An 18985-nucleotide genomic window follows, 5' to 3' on the forward strand; every position below is an offset into this window, starting at 1 on the left:
AATAGGTTGAGTGAACTCAGCCTTTTCACCTTGGAGCGATGGAGGATGAAAGGTGACCTGATGAGAGGAATTGATGGTGTGGAATTTTCCTAGGGCAGAAATGGCTAGCACAAGAGGGCACAGTTTTAAGGTGCTTGGAAGTAGGTACAGAGGAGATGTCAGGGGTAAGTTTTTTATGCAGAGAGCAATGAGTGCATGGAATGGGCTGCTGGCGACGGTGGTAGAGGCGAATACAATAGGCTGCTGGATAGGTACATGGAGCTTAGAAAAATAGAGGGCTATGGGTAACGCTAGGTAATTTCTAAGGTAAGGACATGTTCGGCACAGCTTTGTGGGCCGAAGGGCCTGTATTGTGCTGTAGGTTCTCTATGTTTCTATATTGCACTACCTGAATACAAATTTCTCCAACTTCACCCCTCCCAGTGCCCTAATTTGATGTGAACTGCAGATCCCAATCTATGCCCCAATATCACGTTCACACAATAAAAATTTTGTAACAATTGCCCAAGCACAAAATATGAATTACAGCTGTACATATAATCAATTTCACATGTAGAAAGTTAGTTTTCAAACTACCGTACTGTGCAAAAGTCTTAGACACATACATACAGCTATGGTGCCTATGACTTTTTGTGCAGTACTGTGTTGCCAATCTGGAGTGAGGGCAAGTTTGTAAGTCTGGCAGGAGCAAAGGACGTTGGGAATAGTGAGGGAGGAGTGCCGCAGGAGGAGTGTGGGACAGGTGGCAGAGAAGGAATGCCAGGGGTGGGGTGTGGCAAGGATGCAGACACACCCAGCCCTGGAACACCAAACATTTGGTTTATTGATCATTACAGAATGTCTCTGATGCTTCCCGCTCTCTCTTCTTTTTCCCAGCCATGATTCCCCTGTCCCTGCTCCATTCCCACTCTCAGTCCATAATAGAGACCCATATCAAAATCAGATTTATCGTTACTCACATATGTCATGAATATTGTCTTTTTTTTCATGGCAGCAGTACAATGCAATACATAAAATTACTACAGTATTGTGCAAAAGTCTTAGGCATCTTAGCTCTATATACGTTCTTAAGAATTTTGCATGGTACTGTATCTCCTGACCTTATTTACCGGGCATGTAATCATTACCAATCACACAACAAAAGTAATATTTGATATTGAGTGTCGTATGAAACAACTTTGTCTAAGATGTCCGTGTTAATTTCAAGATGATGACCTTGATTAGGTTTTCTTTAGACTGTGGATGAAGTCAGAAATTAATACAGAATCACTGTTTCTGTCATTACAAAAGAGATGGTTGTTGACTTCAGGAGAGCCTGGAGCGACCACACTCTGCTGAACATTGATGGCTGCTCTGTTGAGATCGTTAAGAGCACCAAATTTCTTGATGTTCACCTGGCGGAGAATCTCGCCTGGTCCCTCAGCACCAGCTCCATAGCCAAGAAAGCCCAGCAGCATCTCTACTTTCTGCGAAGACTGAGAAAAGTCCATCTCCCACCACCCCCCCCCCATCCTCACCACATTCTACAGAGGATGTATCAAGAGCATCCTGAGCAGCTGCATCACTGCCTGGTTCGGGAATTGCACCCTCTCGGATCGCAAGACCCTGCAGCAGAAAGTGAGGTCAGCTGAGAAGATCATCGAGGTCTTTCTTCCCACTATTACAGACGTTTACACCACATGCTGCACCCGCAAAGCTAACCATATAGTGAAGGACCCCACGCACCCCTCACACAAACTCTTCTCCCTCCTGTCGTCTGGCAAAAGGTACCGAAGCATTCGAGCTCTCACGACCAGACTGTGCAGCAGTTTCTTCCCCCAAGCCATCAGACTCCTCAATACTCAGAGTCTAGACTGACATCTACATCATTTATTATTATATTGTAATTTGTCCTCTACTGTGCCTATTGTCTTGTTTTTAATTATTGTACTGCCCTGCACTGTTTTGTGTACTTTATGTAGTCCTGTGCAGGTCTGCAGTCTATTGCAGTTTTTATGTTGTTTTACATAGTCTAGTGTAGCCTTGTGCTGTCTCACATAGTCTAGTGTAGTTTTGTGTTGTTTCATGTAGCACCAGGGTCCTGGAGGAACGTTGTTTTGTTTTTACTGTGTACTGTACCAGCAGTTTGTGGTTGAAATGACAATAGACTTGACTTGACTTGTGTGTCCCTGGGAACAGACTGCAGCAGAGTTCCTACTAACCAAAGTAACATCCAATTTGCTGACTGGATCTACTTGAAGCATGTTCAGAAAGAAAATTTTGCAGCAGCAGCAGCAGCATGGTATATTACTGACAGAAGTTAACAATCTTTAATTGGCTTAAAGCATAAACTCAATGGCCACTTTATTAGGTGCACCTGTTCATTAATACGAATATCTAACCAACCAATCACAAAACTTAATGCACAAAGCATGCTGACATGGTCCAGAGATTCAGTTGTTCAGACCAAACATCAGAGTGGAAACAAAATATGACCTAAGTAACTTTGACCGTGGAATGATTGTTGGTACCAGACAGGGTGGTTTGAGTATCTTAGAAACTGCTAATCTCCTGAGATTTTTATGCACAATAGTCTCTAGAGTTTACAGAGAATGGTGTGAAAAACAAGAAAAAAATGTCCAGTGAGTAGCAGTTCTGTGTGCGAAAAAGCCTTGTTAATGAGAGATGTCACAGGAGAATGGCTGGACTGGTTCAAGCTGACAGGAAGGCAATAGTAATTCAAATACCATGCATTACAACAGTGGTGAGCAGAAGGGCACCTCTGAACGTACAACACATTGAACCTTAAAGTGGATGGGCTGCAGCAGCAGAAGATCAGACCAGGTTCCACTCCTGTACCTAATAAAGTGGCCACATATAGCACTAATGCAAGTTGAGAAAGAGAGAGAGAAAAAATATAGTCTGAGGTATTATTGGGGTTTGTCAAGCCAGTTCAAAACCTGAAGGCAGTAGGTAAGAAGGTGTTGTTGAACAGCAACACCAGTGTGTGTTTACAGGATCCTGTACCTCCTACCTGACACTGCATCAAAAAGAGGACATGGCCCAGATGGTGGTATTCCCTACTGATTGATGTAACTTTCCTGAGACATTGTTTCTTGTAGATGTCCTCAATGGTGGGCAGGGCCATACCCATGATGGCATGATAGAACTGGTAGTATACTGTCTGTCTCTACCTCTATCTTTATCTCTACCTTTATCTCTATCTCTAATCTTTCTTTCTGCATTAGTCTAGATCAGGGATTCCCAACCTTTTTATGCCATGGATCCTTACCATTAACCAAGGGGGTTGGGAACCCCTGCTCTAGATTTACATTTTGGTTAACTGACTACATAACTATTTTTCTTGCCCGCCGAGGTTTGGCTCATTTTCTGATGATTGCTTGGCTTAGTAATATGTTCATAAAACAACTGTGACCGCTTATTGATTTAGCTGTTTTATGGGATGCCCAAGGAAATAAGGGAAATTGTCAATTACTGTACAAGGAATTGGATTGAATTTATAGCTCAAAGCAGTATGGTTTTGGTGTTCATGCTTCAGATGACCCTGGTCCCTCTTTAATTCACTTCACATCGTTCTGTTGACATATCTGTCCATTCCTTTCTGTCTGTCTCATACGAATTTTTCTTTAAATATGTCTATGCTATTTCCAAATACAAGCTGGTATTTGTGGTCATCAGCAACAGGCATTGCTTAGAGCTGCCTTTGTTCATTGTTTCAGTTGTGTAACAATTTGTCCCTAGTTTCCACTTACAACTAATTACACAATACACATCTAATCTGCCTTTTAAATTATGAATGTAATAAGGTGGCCACTGAGTATATTATTCCATCCTCCAAGTCACCAAAAGTCCAATTAGTTTCACTCCTTGCAGAGTATCCATACTCTTAAAAATATTTAATTATTTTAAGCAGAGATCCAATACTCTATTGGAAAAGAATATTCTGAGTTTAGAAATATATAAATACAGAATTACATTGAAAATAGAACATTACAGCACAGTACAGGCCTTTCAGTACATGATGTTGTGATATCCTTTTAACCTACTCTAAGATCAATCTAACCCTTCCTTGCTATATATCCCTCCATTTTTCTACCATCCATATGCCTATCTAAGAGTTTTTGAATGTTCCTAATGTATCTGCCTCTACCACAACTCCTGCAGCTCTCACCACTCTCTGTGTAAAAAAAATACTTCTGCTACTCTGCTCCCCGTACTATAATGGAAACAGTTTAAAACGATGCTCCTTTTAATTAAAAGTGAAAACACCTAAAATATTTATTGTTTGAAGTTACAATGAAAGCACTAATTATGGTAGTTCTCATTTTTGGCAGACATTTTTTTACACTGTTGAGGAATATTTTGTTCCTGTGGTTCTGCCATTGAAAGAATTGGCACTGAATCATGTTCCATTTTCAATCTCCACCCCAGGCTTACTGAGCAAATCTCCAAAACTTTAGTGAAGGGATGCTATATTTAGCTTCAGTTTCTCATGAGCTCTGATGTGTAGTATTTGTTGTGAACTGAAGTGTGAACAGCTATGATGCTCCCTTTATTAAGCACAATGGTGATAAGCTCTTGTGTAATATTCTGAGCCTGTAACGGTGTTTCTGAAGATGGCTTTTTAATGTGCATCTCCTGTTATCAGAGGCAATGCATTTTGCAATCAGCTAAACTAGCAGAGTCGTTGAGATGCGTGTCATCTCAAGGTTACAGTTCTTTGAAACCTTTCTTTGCCTGGGTGTGCTGATGGACCCCACGCTGCTGCTCATTGGTTTTTATTGTATCATAGTTTCTATGACTATATTTTACCTTGGATAAGTCGTCAGCTGGGTTTAGAGCACAGTGTTGTAGAGATTGTCCATACACTTATTACCTTGTCAAACTCAAAAACAGAAATTGTCAAGTCATTGATATTAAATTCTAACAATAAATTGCATTCAGCAATCTGTGTGTTTTTGAAGTTCTCCTTTCTTGTTCTTGTGTTGCAATTGAGTGGGAGCCCTGAAGGACAACTCGGCATTTGCTTATTTCAGTGCTGAGCCAGCACAGTAACTGTGTATTTGCAAACAATGCAGGAAGGCAATTCCTTAAGGTGATAAACTGTAATTTCGAATTCCTAGTTCAACAGCAACAAATCAGATCATGTGCAGTTAGTTCACCTGTATGTTTTACTTGACTCTGCAAATCAAACACAAATGATGTGATTACTGTCCATGTTTTAGCGAAAGATTTGCCTTTGTTGACTTCTGCTTTCATACTGCAAAGCTGCCATTTTGCCTTTGATAAAATTAAAGTAGTTAAAACGCATGTGCACAACTGTGTTTGATCAATATATATGATGAGAATATTATGGTCTTACCTTCTCAACTATGTTCTGGGAGGTGTACGGTTATTCTTTCATTGTTCGTATGTAGTGCTGGTAATGCTGATGGATTTTGCTCTTTCCTAATTGCCCTCTGCAAAGATTGTGGTGAATCACTTTCCTGAACTGATGCAGTTGTTAAGGTGAAGATGGATCCAGAACTGATGAAGGAATGACAACATATTTTGAAAAAAGAACAGTGTGTGACTTGGGTGTGATTTTACAAGGAATGGTATTCCTGTGCTGCCCAGGTCTTTCTAGCTGGTGGAGGTCATGAGTCTGGAAAATGCTATTAAACTTTGTGTTTTATAGCAATTGGGTGAATGGAAACCCATTTTCAGAGGCATTACTGAATTTCAGAAATGGACATTAGATAGAGCTATTGAGTTAGTTCAGCTAACTGTTAGTTCTTTTGTTCACACTGCTCTCCAAATTACACCTTGGAGCAGCAGAGATGGGTTGTGAAGGTGTGGAAAATTGGAAAGGATTTTGATATTAAGTAAGTGAAGCTGAGTGTTATCAGAATGTTAGTATTTAAAGGAAACAATGCTTTAAAAAATAAAGAATAGAGACGATGAAAATCAAAAATGCTGAAAATCTGAAATAAAACAGAAAATGCAGGTCAGTCAGTATCTATGGGAAGAGAAACAGATAACATTTCAAGTCCTGATAAAGGCTCCAGAATCAGAAGTATTAATGTTTCCACTTTCATGCAATGATAATAAGTTATTTTTAGATTGTAAATTCTTTTAGTTAGAATGGAATAGTTGCATTTGGTGGAAGCAAATTTAATAATAACTTCCAAAAACAACTTGGTTAACTGCTTGAAAAGAAAAAGATTGCAGAAGGAGTGGGAAAGTGGGACTAATTCATATCTCTTTTGGACAGCCAGCATTGGCATGAATGGGTCAAATACTTCCCTCATGTTACACCATTGTATGTTCAGTAATTTGGAAATCTCTTTTGTAAAATCACTACCAAATCTGGTTCTGCCACCCTTTCAGTTAATATATTCTTGTCTGTAGGTTGCATTTTATTAAATATTTTTACATCATTGCCCTTTTACTTTGAAAATGCTATGTGCACTGGTATTCATAATATTAGTATTCGTGAAATGCCACAAGTGCTAAAATTAAACAAAGGACATCATAGGATCTCAAAATAGCGAGAAGAACCATCACGCCTGTTCCAAGGAGGGGCCACTCAGGTAATCCAACCCCTTTCTCCTTGCTCTATAGATTGTCCCATGGAGTAGAAAGAGTTAAGCAGGGACTCTATCTGATGCCAGAAATCATGAAGTGATTTGGTTAGAGGATAGGTGATCACTCCATGCTGCAGAGGGTCACCCAGCTCTTTGATGGCTGAACTGTCGATATCTTTTCTGGGAACTTTGGTTGTAAGGGATGGATTAGCAGATTTAAAGAGGTATGCAAAGGAGGATGACAGATGACATAATAGAGATGTACAAGATGTTAAAACATAGAATAGTACAGCACAGCACAGGCCGTTCGGCCCACAATGTTGTGCGACCCTCAAACCCTGCCTCCCATATAAGCCCCCACCTTAAATTCCTCCATATACCTGTCTAGTAGTCTCTTAAACTTCACTAGTGTATCTGCCTCCACCACTGACTCAGGCAGTGTATTCCACACACTAACCACTCGCTGAGTAAAAAACCTTCTTCTAATATCCCCCTTGAACTTCCCACCCCTTACCTTAAAGCCATGTCCTCTTGTATTGAGCAGTGGTGCCCTGGGGAAGAGGCGCTGGCTATCCACTCTATCTATTCCTCTTATTATCTTGTACACCTCTGTCATGTCTCCTCTCATCCTCCTTCTCTCCAAAGAGTAAAGCCCTAGCTCCCTTAAGGGGCATGTTAAGAGGCATAGATCGTGTGGATAGCCAGAAAGTTTTTTTCTCCCAAGGTGGATATGGCTGATACAAGGGGGCATAATTTTAAGGTGACTGAAGGAAAGTTTAGGAGGGATGTCAGAGGTAAGTCTCTTATACAGAGAGTGGTGGGTATGTGGAACACGCTGCCAGAGGTGGTGGTACAGGCAGATACATTAGGAACATTTAAGAAACCATTAAATAGGCAAATGGATGTTTGAAAAAAAATTAGTACTGTGTAGGAAGTCACCAACTATATTTAAAGCAGATGTTCTTGATTAGTAAGAGTATCAAAGGTTATGGGGAGAAGGCATTAGAATGGGGTTGAGAAGGATAATAAATCAGCCATGATTGTATGTCAGAGCAGACTCAGTGGGCTGAATGGCTGACTTTCGCTCCTATGTCTTATGGGAAGAGTTAGATTGATCTTAGAGTAGGTTAAGATATCAGCACAACATCGTGGGTCAAAGAATCTGTACTGTGCTGTAATGTTCTATGTTCAAATGCAGGGATTCCCAACCTGGGGTCTGCAGACTCCTCGGTTAATGGTAAGGCTCCATGGCATAAAAAAGGTTGGGAATCCCTGTTCTAATGTAACTCTTATAGAAGGTGAGGAGAGTATACTAGACGAACTGTTGGACAGTGTTCTATTATCAGTCATTATAAAAGCCAAAAATGTGTCTTGATTTGCGAGGAAATAGGTGTGTCATTTGTTCTGTAATAGAGTAATTATACAAATTTGTCATAATATGGCAGCAATCTAAGCATGAAGGCAACTATTGTGCACAAAGTTAATTTGAAACCATGTTAAAACCTAGTATCTAAACAGTATTTATAAACTCGAATTCAAGCTTCTTTCTGTGACTTACAATATTAGCTCATTTATTTTATTTGTTAAGCACCATCTAACAAAGACCCTATGATTCAATGTTTTTCCTGAATAATAACGTTTAGTAATAAATAATAATTGTCACTTAATATGTGCTCAAAAGCGATTCTAATATCACACGAATATTTTTTTCTCCTTTATGACCAATGTTCCCTCTAATTTTTATTAGTCTGTGTGCAAAAATCTTACGGTGTACAAATTTTTTTCCTGTGACAGAAGTATGTGCTCACTGAATGCACACATGGCACAGTTTATGTAGGTTTACAAAATATTTGACATAAAACTGCGCAGAATAACAACAAAATAACATACATATTTAAGTCACTCAGTTATTTTTTTCTCTGTCCTGTCTTTGGCATTTACCCATTCTTTGTAAACTCTGTCTAGACTAATAGAACTTCCATTCAATTGATAGATTTTGATTCTCATTAACATATCCAAATGACATTCACCTAAATGGTTTCTCAGCTTGTTTTTGAGTTGATTCATTAGGCTAAAACCTCGCTCACAGACCGCACTAGACGCAAGAAAGGTTCCCCCAATGTCCATCAACTTTGTAAGGTCGCAAAACTGTTCATTTTGAGGTACAAATTTTTTTTAAATTTCGAAATATACTTTATTCAAAAATAAATATATACAATAAACCATTCAATAACTTTCCATCCTTTACATACATTTCCATTATAGTCAGTACATATCCATATTTATAGCCACCCACATGGCACACCAGTAGTTCAGCTTACCATATCATTGTTGAGGGGTATACTCCACGCCCCCCCACCCCTCCCGCTCCCACGGGTGGAGAAACCTATACTGTGGTCCTTCCCCACTGGGCCCTTGCGGTTGGTGCACCGAGTTTCAGTGCGTCCCTCAGCACGTACTCCTGCAGCCGAGAATGTGCCAGTCGGCAGCATTCTCCCACAGACATCTCCATGTGCTGGTAGATCATCAAGTTTCGGGCCGACCAAAAAGCGTCTTTCACCGAGTCGATGATCTGCACAAATGCCACGATTTGAGCAAAGTTTGAAATGAGTTTGGATTTAATTTTTTCTTGCACGGAAAATTTGAAATCATTTAGCTGTCTAACTATTATAGTATTTTCAGCTAGAAAATCATGATATTTTAGACATAAGGCATTAATTTATTCATTGTCATAATCATACTTTATTGATCCCGAGGGAAATTGGTTTTTGTTACAGTTGCCATAAATAATTAAATAGTAATATGTAAATTATGCCAGGAAATAAGCCCAGGACCAGCCTATTGGCTCAGGGTGTCTGACCCTCCAAGGGAGGAGTTGTAAAGTTTGATGGCCAAAGGCAGGAATGACTTCCTATGATGCTCAGTGTTGCCAAATTCATCGCCAAATGTGAGGTCACAATCTGCAATTGCGGAGAAATCAAAAGCTGACCATCCTTGTACCTCATCTTAAGGAAACCTTCCTTCGAAATGAACACAGACTATTTATAAAAGTCAACAGTGAACTTGTGTCTACTGTGACGTTTTCTTCACGTTGTTGGCTTAACAAAACTTTAAATTTTGTCACTCCACGAAACATTGTCTCCCAGATACTGCTTTCTTATCTTGTTAATTTTGCCTTGTGCAAAATGAAGTGAATCAATCGGTGTCAGGCCACTCTTTGGCAGAATCTTGCACAGTGGAGCCAGTTCATCAAAGACATCACTTAAAACCTGTATAGCTACTTTGTATGTGATGTTTATCAATTTCTTGTGACAGTATTTAGCCACAGGGTCATTTGACGGATCTTTTTCAATAAAAACTTAGTAAGCTATCTACAGGTTTTGAAACAGATCTTTGTAAACTTTACGATATGAACACTGTCTGCCAAAAATGGCTGCCGCCGTGATGTAGCTGTACAAACCGCAACAGGAAAGGTGAGGTGATGTAAATTAGTGACGTGCATTGTGGTATTTGAAAAACCGACTAACTAGTTAACAGAAGCATTTAGCTAAAAGATTATTTTCAATAAGTATAATTATTAATTACTATATTATTTAGGTAACTAACCTTTTGTGCGCACATTAATTTCCTTTGTGCACCGGTTGAAAATGTGTGCGCGCGCTCATGCGCACAGCTTAGAGGGAACATAGTTTGTGACACAAAATATTTTGCTCTTTATGCAATATTAAGCACACAACTGCTTTAAAAATGTTAATAATTGACGCAGGTAATGAAGATTTATTGTTCACCCAGGATTAGATTATGAGGGCACTCAGTCTTCGTTTACTGTCATTTAGAAATGCATGCATTAAAAAATGATACAATGTTCCTCCAGAACGATATCGCCAAAAAAAAGGACAAACCAAGACTAAAACTGACAAAACCACATAATTATAACATATGGTTACAACAATGCAAAGCAATACCATAACTTGATAAAGAGCAGACCATGGGCACAGTAAAAAAAAAGTCTTAAAGTCCTGATCGACCCATCATCTAACGCAGGCGACAGAAGGGAGAAACTCTCCCTGCCATGAACCTCCAAGCACCGGCAACCTGCCGATGCACCGGAAGCACCCGACCGCCACCGACTCTGAGTCTGTCCAAAAGCTTCGAGCCTCTGACCAGCCCCTCCAATACAGCCTCTCCGAGCACCATCCTCTGCCAAGTGCCTTGACCCTGCCCCGGCCGCCGAGCAACAAGCAAAGCCGAGGACTCAGGGCCTTCTCCTCTGGAGATTCCGGACCACGCAGCAGCAGCAAAGCAGGCATTTCAGAAGTTTCTTCAGATGTTCCTCCGTGCTCTCACGTCCGTCTCCATCAAATCAGAATTGTGCACGGCACCCTACTTGACAAATAACAGACATCACCACCGGAGTGGCCGCTGCGAGCTGCGTCGCGCCGCCATCTTCTCCTCCTTTGCATACTTTGCATTGGTAGAAAACAAATAATGGACACCAAGATAAAGAAGGAGATGTTAGACGTGATTCAAGTGAAAATAATGCAAGAGAAGGGATTAAACAAAGGAATTCTGTGTAGAGGCTGAATTGATAGAGGTCTGATGATTAGCAGAGGAAGGAGGTATGCATGAAAGACAAGGTCAAAGTCATGGACTGTTGCTGGGAAGAGCTCTGCACTGGAGAAGGCTGCAGAGATGTATCAGTGCATGAGGGAAATATCAACTTCAACAGTCCATCTCCATCTAAAATAATGAAATGATGGACAGCCCGTGGGATATCATTGCTCAGCAGCTCATTAGAACTCGGCTTACTCTTTCCCCAATTATGGGAATTTCCTCATTTGACTGAATAGGAAAAAGTGGATTTCTCTTCTTGATAAATACTTCTCTTAGTGAAATGAGGAATTTAAGTATTTAAATTGATTACAAAGGAAAGGCAATAACAGTGCAGACTATTGTGTTACAGAGGAAGTGCAGTGCGGGCAGACAATAAGGTGCAAAGGCATGACGAGGTAGATTGTGAGATGAAGAGTTCATCTTATCATAACAAGAGACTGTCTTGTCGTAGTTTAGTAGCAGGGTAGAAGCTGTCCTTCAGCCTGCTTGTACAGTCTTTCTGGATTTTATATCATCTGCCTGATTGTGAAGGAGAGGTATGCAACTGGAGACGAGAGTATGTCCAGGTTGGGAGGGGGCTTTAATTATGCAGATTTACTGAGATGGCATGAATTGTGCACTGACAGTGGAATGGAGACTGGTTTCTGTGTTGTGCTGAGCTATGTCCACAACTCTCTGCAGTTTATTGTGGTCGTGACAGACTTGGGTAAATTGTTTTCTATGGTGAGGATCAATGAGGAGTAATGATGTCGTAAAATTAACATTATCAATTCAGGATAGAGACAGAATGAGGTTTCCAACTTAGCAACCTTGCAAAGCACTCAATAATTTTCAATAGCTAAGTGCCACTGTTATCTCACTGTGAGATTTGTCCTTCAATCAAGGCATCCTGCCTTCTAAGCGAAGCTAATGACTATATGTAATGCAACACACATAAAAGTTGCTAGTGAATGCAGCAGGCCACTGTACCTCTTCCTAGAGATGTCGCCTGGTCTGCTGCATTCACCAGCAACTTTTATGTGTGTTGCATGAAATTTCAGCATCAGCAGATTTCCTCGTGACTGCATGTAATGAACCGTTTTGCTTTTGCTGTAAGATCGGCTCACGATAAATAAAGTTGAGAATTCTCAAATCTATTTCATTTCAAAATCCACACACTCACAGAAGAGCTTCATTCAGCCATTTACTGGGTGACTCATCGTTTTCGGTACTTTTTAGTGGTAAAGGAAAACAGAATAGAAAAGCAACGTTTCTCAATTAGAGCCTGGTTACTGAGGTATATTCACACAAAACCTTTACACAAAGGCTTGTGAAAAGCCAGAGCACTGTACCTCTGAATTCTTTGGAGGTGACGTCAATTGGAATTTTGAAGCCCAAGGTTAATGTTGGGAGGTATATCAAAGAAGAAGTGATAACAACAAGAAAATGAGGAGGAAGATCAAGGAAAAAATAGAAAATTTCAGTTTTTCTGGATGCAAACCCCTATTTCCTTTGAGGACAATTACTTAGGCATCTTATCTAAACAGCGATGCAGAGTAACACACACAAAATGCTGGAGGTACTCTGTTCTGGAGAGGAATAGAAAGTTAATGTTTTGAGCCGAGACTCTTCATCAGTTCTGGAAAGGAAGGGTGAAGAAGCCAGAATAAGATGATGGAAAAAGAGTAGATTTTGTTTGGTCACAATACCTGAATGAACAGCTATTAAAATCTGAAGACTATCCTTATAGTGTTGAACTGTAACTTAACTAACTTAAGAATTACTTATTAAACTTGATCAAGGGCTCCCAACCTGGGGCCCATGGACTCCTTGCTTCATGGTATTGGTCTATGGCATAAGAAAGTTTGGGAACCTCTAATGTAGGTTCTCATAAACAGCACAACCCATTCTAGCAACTGGGTCAAAGCCCAAAAGCTAAACAACTAACCTTTTTTTTCCCAGTTCAAGCTTGGCTATAATATATTGATCATTGTGCTGTAGGTAATTGTCTTTCATTCTGAGATGTAATGAGGTGGTACATCTTTTTCACTTTATGACTGAGTTAAAGTCATTGGATCCAAAGCATATTTTTCTTATAAGTGTTATTATTTGAACCTTAAAAAATAACGTAGCCAAATCCCAACGTATGATTGATCCAATAGCACCACCTTGTGGTCATGTAGAATTTTTTCAAGAAAAATATTTTTTAGTTTAAAATTATAAAGGTGTTACAAGATAGTTAATAGCCAATAAATTATTTTGACATGTAATGGCTATTGTGAGACAGAAAACACAATGCTTAGTTTGTGCACAGTCAAGTCTTGTAATGCATGTTGGTTTAATAATTTGTTTCTCATGCAGAAATTGGTCTGTCAGCCTGTTGAGCCAATTTAGCAAAGACTGAGTTGAGTGGAAGCTCTTCTATGCTCCACCTTCCTACTATAACCTTTCACTCCCTTATTAGTCAAATATCTTTCTACAATTGACTTTAAAAAAAATCAGTTTTCATTGCCGCTTGAGGAATCGAGTTCCTAAGACTTGTAACTCACTGAGAGAAGAAATATTGCATCTATCTTAAATAGGTGATTCCTATTTTAAAATAATTCTGTTCTATATTCCCCCACAAGAAAAAAATACCTCTTACGTTCACCCTGTCAACCCCTCAAGATTTTGTTTTCTTGCTTTAGATCAAAAATTGACTGATAAGCATCAGCTGTCACATTTGTGTATTATCACTTTGTGTGATCATTTTAAGAAGTTCTAAGAATGTTTTGGTAAAGCAGGAGTGGAACTTTAAACTCCATAAATCAGTAGTGAATTAGCCACGCATTCTGCAATGAGCTATATTTCCCTTTATGGGTATATTATGGGATTATAGCCTCACAATCTATCTCATTATGATCTTACAATGTATTATTTACCTTTACTGCTCTCTTTTGGTAGGTAGTACAGCATTGTTATTGTTTACCTTAATCTAGCTCAATGCTTTATGCAATGGCTTGATCTGTATAAATAGTATGCAACACAAGTTTTTCACTGTATCTTGTTGGTACATATGACAATAATAAACCAATGCTGATATCATGGTTTCCAGCCTTTATGCCCATGCTCACCATCACACTTTACCATATTTAATAATTCCATGAAAAACAGTTTAGGGCATATTGCTGACAAATTCTAATTGTGTATTAAAATCATAGCCCCTGTTTCTTCTGTTCACATCCAGATATGTGAAAGGATATCCTCCTAATTCACCTTACATTGGAAGTTCTCCAACTCTCTGTCATCTTCTACCTGTCAAGGCTTCATTCTGCTGTTTGAGATTAGATAAGGTAAGATCATCAAAATGTGCCTGGTCGACTAAGCAGAATGTTTGTTCCGTGAACACCATCTCATTGATTTGCACTATTTGTTTAATAGAATTTTTACTGTAACATAGTAATTTTATGTATTGTACTGTACTGCAACAAAACAATGAATTTCATGACATATGTTAATGATAATAAATCTAATTCTGATACTTGCAGAGGATCAATTGCTGAAGAGGTGAAAAAAGTGCATTGGTTTTTTTTGTATAGGCTTTATGAAGATCTTTTAAAATATTTCAAATCCAAGGTTCTGCTGATACTTAGTTTTGGTGTGTTTTCTATCTATTGATCAAGGACAATCATATAATTATATAACCTCTTGTACTGAAAATATTGGTATTTAGTCAAAAGTAATGGATCTCACCATCTGTAGATTCTGAATGGACATAACCATGATAATGAACATTAATTGGATATTACATGAACTTACAGCACTGAAGTCGGCCAACTAGTTTGATTTGGTATTCATACTCCCCACATGCCTCATCTCACAATAGTTTATCACCCCCTTTCAGCATACCATTCTTCTTCATGTCCCCAGAAATGTGGTGCAGTTAGTAGAGGGCTGCCTCACAGTGCCAGAGACCCAGCACAATCCTGATCTCCGGTGCTGTATGCGAGGAGTTTGTTCATTCTCCAGATGACCACATGGATTTACTTTGGGTACTCCGCTTTCCTTCCACATATCAGAGACATGTGGATTGGTAGGTTAATTCATCACTATAAATTGCCCCTAGTGTTTAGGGTTGAAGGGAATGTAGGGATTATTTTAAATGGGATTAATGTAGAAGTAATGGAAGTGGGTGACGGATAGCACAGACTTGGTGGGTTGAAGTGCCTGTTTCTATATTGTGTATCTCTATGTCTGTTTCTTTTAAATACTTTCAAAGACATTGAACAAATAGCTGGAAGGTAATAATGAATGTGTATCTTAGCTGGGCCATATTAAATATAATTTTGCATATTCAATTAAAATAAGCAAAAAATTATACTAAGATTAAGTTGGTGTTAGCAAACGTGAGTGCTTATAATTTTTCAAATATAAATTAAGTATTACAGTGAAATCAGAATGATGGAAATGAAGATGGAGTTAATTAAACCGGTGTGGATAAATTACTTGTAATGTTAATCAGGAAAAGATTATCACAGAAAACCTATGAGAAAAATTCGGCCGCTGAGCCCATCTTGTGCGGACTTGTGGAAAAAGCCCACCCAGCCAAAATTCAACTTCAGGCCCTTAGTCTGACACCCTTTTAAAGAACTTAAAGTTCTTTCTAAATGTGTTGAGGTTTCTACCTCAAGAACCCTTTTTGGTCAATGATTTCCAGATCTCTTACTGCACGCTAAATCTTCACCTCCTCCATAATCCTTCTACAAGTTACTTTAATTCCCTGCCTGTTGGATTTTGACTTACTCGCCAAAGAAATCAGAACCCTTCTATTTATTCTGTCTAGGTGTTTCATACTTGTATTCACTTCAATTAATTTTCCCCTCGGTTCTCTGCTCTGAAGAACACTCCCCTAGCCTGTCTAGTTTTCCCTCACAGCCAAAATTTACCAGTACTGGCAACATCCCCATAAACCTCTTCTGCTCTTTGCAGAAGAGATGTGTTTGTATTGAACAATGTGAGAGACAACATGATAGTAAGCAGTTCTTATGATTTGATGTAATTGTGATTACAGTTCTTGCGTAAGCTTCCTGTTCTTGTATTCTCTGCCTCAGTCAATAAGTGTCTATGAAAATCAAAAATTCAAAACAACTGCAAGTGCTGGAAATCTAAATTAAAAGCAGAAAATATTTAGAGTTCTCAGGAGGTTAGATTGCATCTTGGGATGTCAATATTTCAAGTCAAAGACCCTTCTTCAGAAATGAGAAGGAGGCAAAAGAAATTTGTTAAGCTGTAAGGTGGATGGGAAAGTGGGAGGGGTGCGGGCTGTCTCTGGTAGTGTAAAACCAGAGTGACAATGGGGATAATGTAAATTATTTTATCGCTGAGTGACCGGGAGCAGCTAGAAAGTGAGAATGTAAACAAAGGAATGTAGAAGTTGTAAAATACAGAGCAAGTTAAAGATAGTGGCAGATCAGGTTGAGTAAATCCTGCACTCCCCGAGGCATACAAACAGGAGAAGAAGCAAACAAGCCAAGAATTAGTGGGCACAAGTCTTGAAGTCTTTCTACACCTTCTCACCGTCTGGTATACTTTAGTTTTATAGTCGTTTAAGCTTTTGCTTAAAGCAATTTACATTGTGTTGAGACAACACTTTCAGTCCAACCTTTGCCAAATGTTTCCACCTCAATCAATCACTTGCTTCCTGGGAATTGTGACGTCAACATAGTACTAGTAAATGGCCACCCAGGATTTCTGTAAGATAGCATTTTGATTATAAGATGTGTATGAAATTACACCTTTCATTTCTTGGTGTTTCACTTCTCTTTGGTAAACTTCCAGCAGCAAATAAATAGATATCGGAGCCTGAGATTGAAGGATCAAACACGATTGAATGAAAATGTGCATTTTCATTTTTCCACATTGCTTTTACCTGTTAAAAGGATAAAAGTTATTGTCAGCAAACAACAGGAATTCTGCAGATGCTGGAAATTCAAGCAACACACATAAAAGTTGCTGGTGAACGCAGCAGGCCAGGCAGCATCTATAGGAAGAGGCGCAGTCGACGTTTCAGGCCGAGACCCTTCGTCAGGGTCCTGACGAAGGGTCTCGGCCTGAAACGTCGACTGCGCCTCTTCCCAAAGTTATTGTCAGTCTACTATAGGTTGCATTTCAATCAGTGATACAGCTAATGTGAAAACTGAAAGAATATTTTAGCCAGCAATGCAACCCACATAGGTTTGCAATGAAATTTCCTTGTAAGTCATTTTAAGAATGTGGCAAAAAAGTTTTTCAAACCCCAAGAGCTAAAGGTACTCTTATGAGTAATTTTTTAGCAAGAAATTGGGCAACTGTTATTGTGTTTGCAGATGACGCCATGGCATCAATAGGTATTAACAAGTAACAGTTCTGATAATAAATCGATTGCCAAATCCCATCTTCAGCATCCCCTGGGAGTCACCATTGATCAGAAATTTAACTAACTTAGTCTCACAAGCATCATAGCTGCAAAAAATAGGCCAGAGGCTAAGTACCTTACAGCAATCAATTGCTTCTTGATTTGATGAACCTTTCCACTCTCTGTAAGGTGTAGATAGGAGAGCATTTCTCCCCTTCCCACTCCCATACCCCCCTCCCCTTCCCCCTCTCCCCTTCCCCCTCCCCCCTCCCCTTCCCCCTCTCTCCTCCCCTTCCCCCTCTCTTCCCCCACTCCCCTTCCCCCTCTCCCCTCCCCTTCCCTTCCCCCTCTCCCCTCCCCTTCCCCCTCTCCTTCCCCCTCTCCCCTTTCCCCCTCTCCCCTTCCCCCCCTCCCCTTCTCCCCTCTCCCCTCTCCCCTCTCCCCCTCCCCTTCCCCCCTCTCCCCCTCTCCCCCTCCCCCTCTCCCCCTCTCCCCCTGTCCCCCTCTCCCCTCTCCCCCTCTCCCCTTCTCCTCCTCTCCCGCTCTCCCCTCTCCCCTCCTCTTCCCCTTCCCCCTCCCCCTTCCATCACAAAATCCTGGACCAGCATACCCATAATAAGAATGCTCAGAATGCAAAGTTAAGAAATATATATATATATAGACACACACACACACACACAAAATCGGTTCTGAAATATTGTGCAGTTCTTAGGGACTTCTTTAGAATCCCAAGGTAATCATATCACATACCTGTCCTTACTTGAAGTTTGTTCTTTTGTTCTGTTAAGGGCTGTCGGCACAACAGCTTTGAAGATGCAAAAGCCTATGGGTTCAAGAACAAACTGATCATCGTGTCTGCAGAGACTGCAGGCAATGGCCTGTACAATTTCATTGTTCCACTCCGAGCATACTACAGGCCCAGGAAAGAGCTGAATCCTATTGTGTTGCTGCTGGACAACCCGTGAGTGCATTTTTGTTTATTTACTTTCAACCCAGAACATCTGAAAAAATGAAATCCATTCAGCTTTTGTCATATAGAAGGTTCTGAAGAGGTTCACGAGAATGATTCTGGAAGTAAAAGGGTTAGAGTATGAGCAGAATACCTGTACTCACTGGAATTTAAAAGAATGAGGGGGGAATCTAGAAACAAAGAAACATGGAAAGACCTACAACACAATACAGGCTCTTCAGCCCACAGGTAAGACAACACAGTTTTCTGTGATACAATAACTCATTGAACAATGGCTAGCAACAATGGTACATCACAAGAAATTGCAGGGTAAATCATGTTTGTTAACAGTGCAATTGGATCTGATCCTGCCAACTATCTTGATAAATAAGATTTATTTGGAGGAAATCGTGTGATTTAAAAACAAAATAATTTTAGTCAAATTTCATCATCCTAATACATCACTGTATCTAATATCAAACTAACTTACAGAAGAATCCTCTT

General features: G+C 39.8%; 1 protein-coding gene across 5 annotated transcripts in view; it reads left to right on the plus strand.

Annotated features, from left to right (window-relative positions):
- kcnt1b (potassium sodium-activated channel subfamily T member 1b) overlaps positions 1-18985 on the plus strand; it is a 436729-nt gene that overhangs the window by 386401 nt on the left and 31343 nt on the right. For all 5 annotated transcript variants that reach the window (XM_063073587.1, XM_063073584.1, XM_063073585.1 and 2 more), the window contains 2 exons: positions 14386-14491; positions 18321-18493. In XM_063073587.1, coding sequence (XP_062929657.1) covers positions 14386-14491; positions 18321-18493 — 279 coding nt within the window. The remainder of the gene's footprint in view (positions 1-14385; positions 14492-18320; positions 18494-18985) is intronic.

The sequence above is a fragment of the Mobula hypostoma genome, chromosome 21, assembly GCF_963921235.1.
Source record: "Mobula hypostoma chromosome 21, sMobHyp1.1, whole genome shotgun sequence".
Lineage (NCBI taxonomy): Eukaryota > Metazoa > Chordata > Chondrichthyes > Myliobatiformes > Myliobatidae > Mobula > Mobula hypostoma.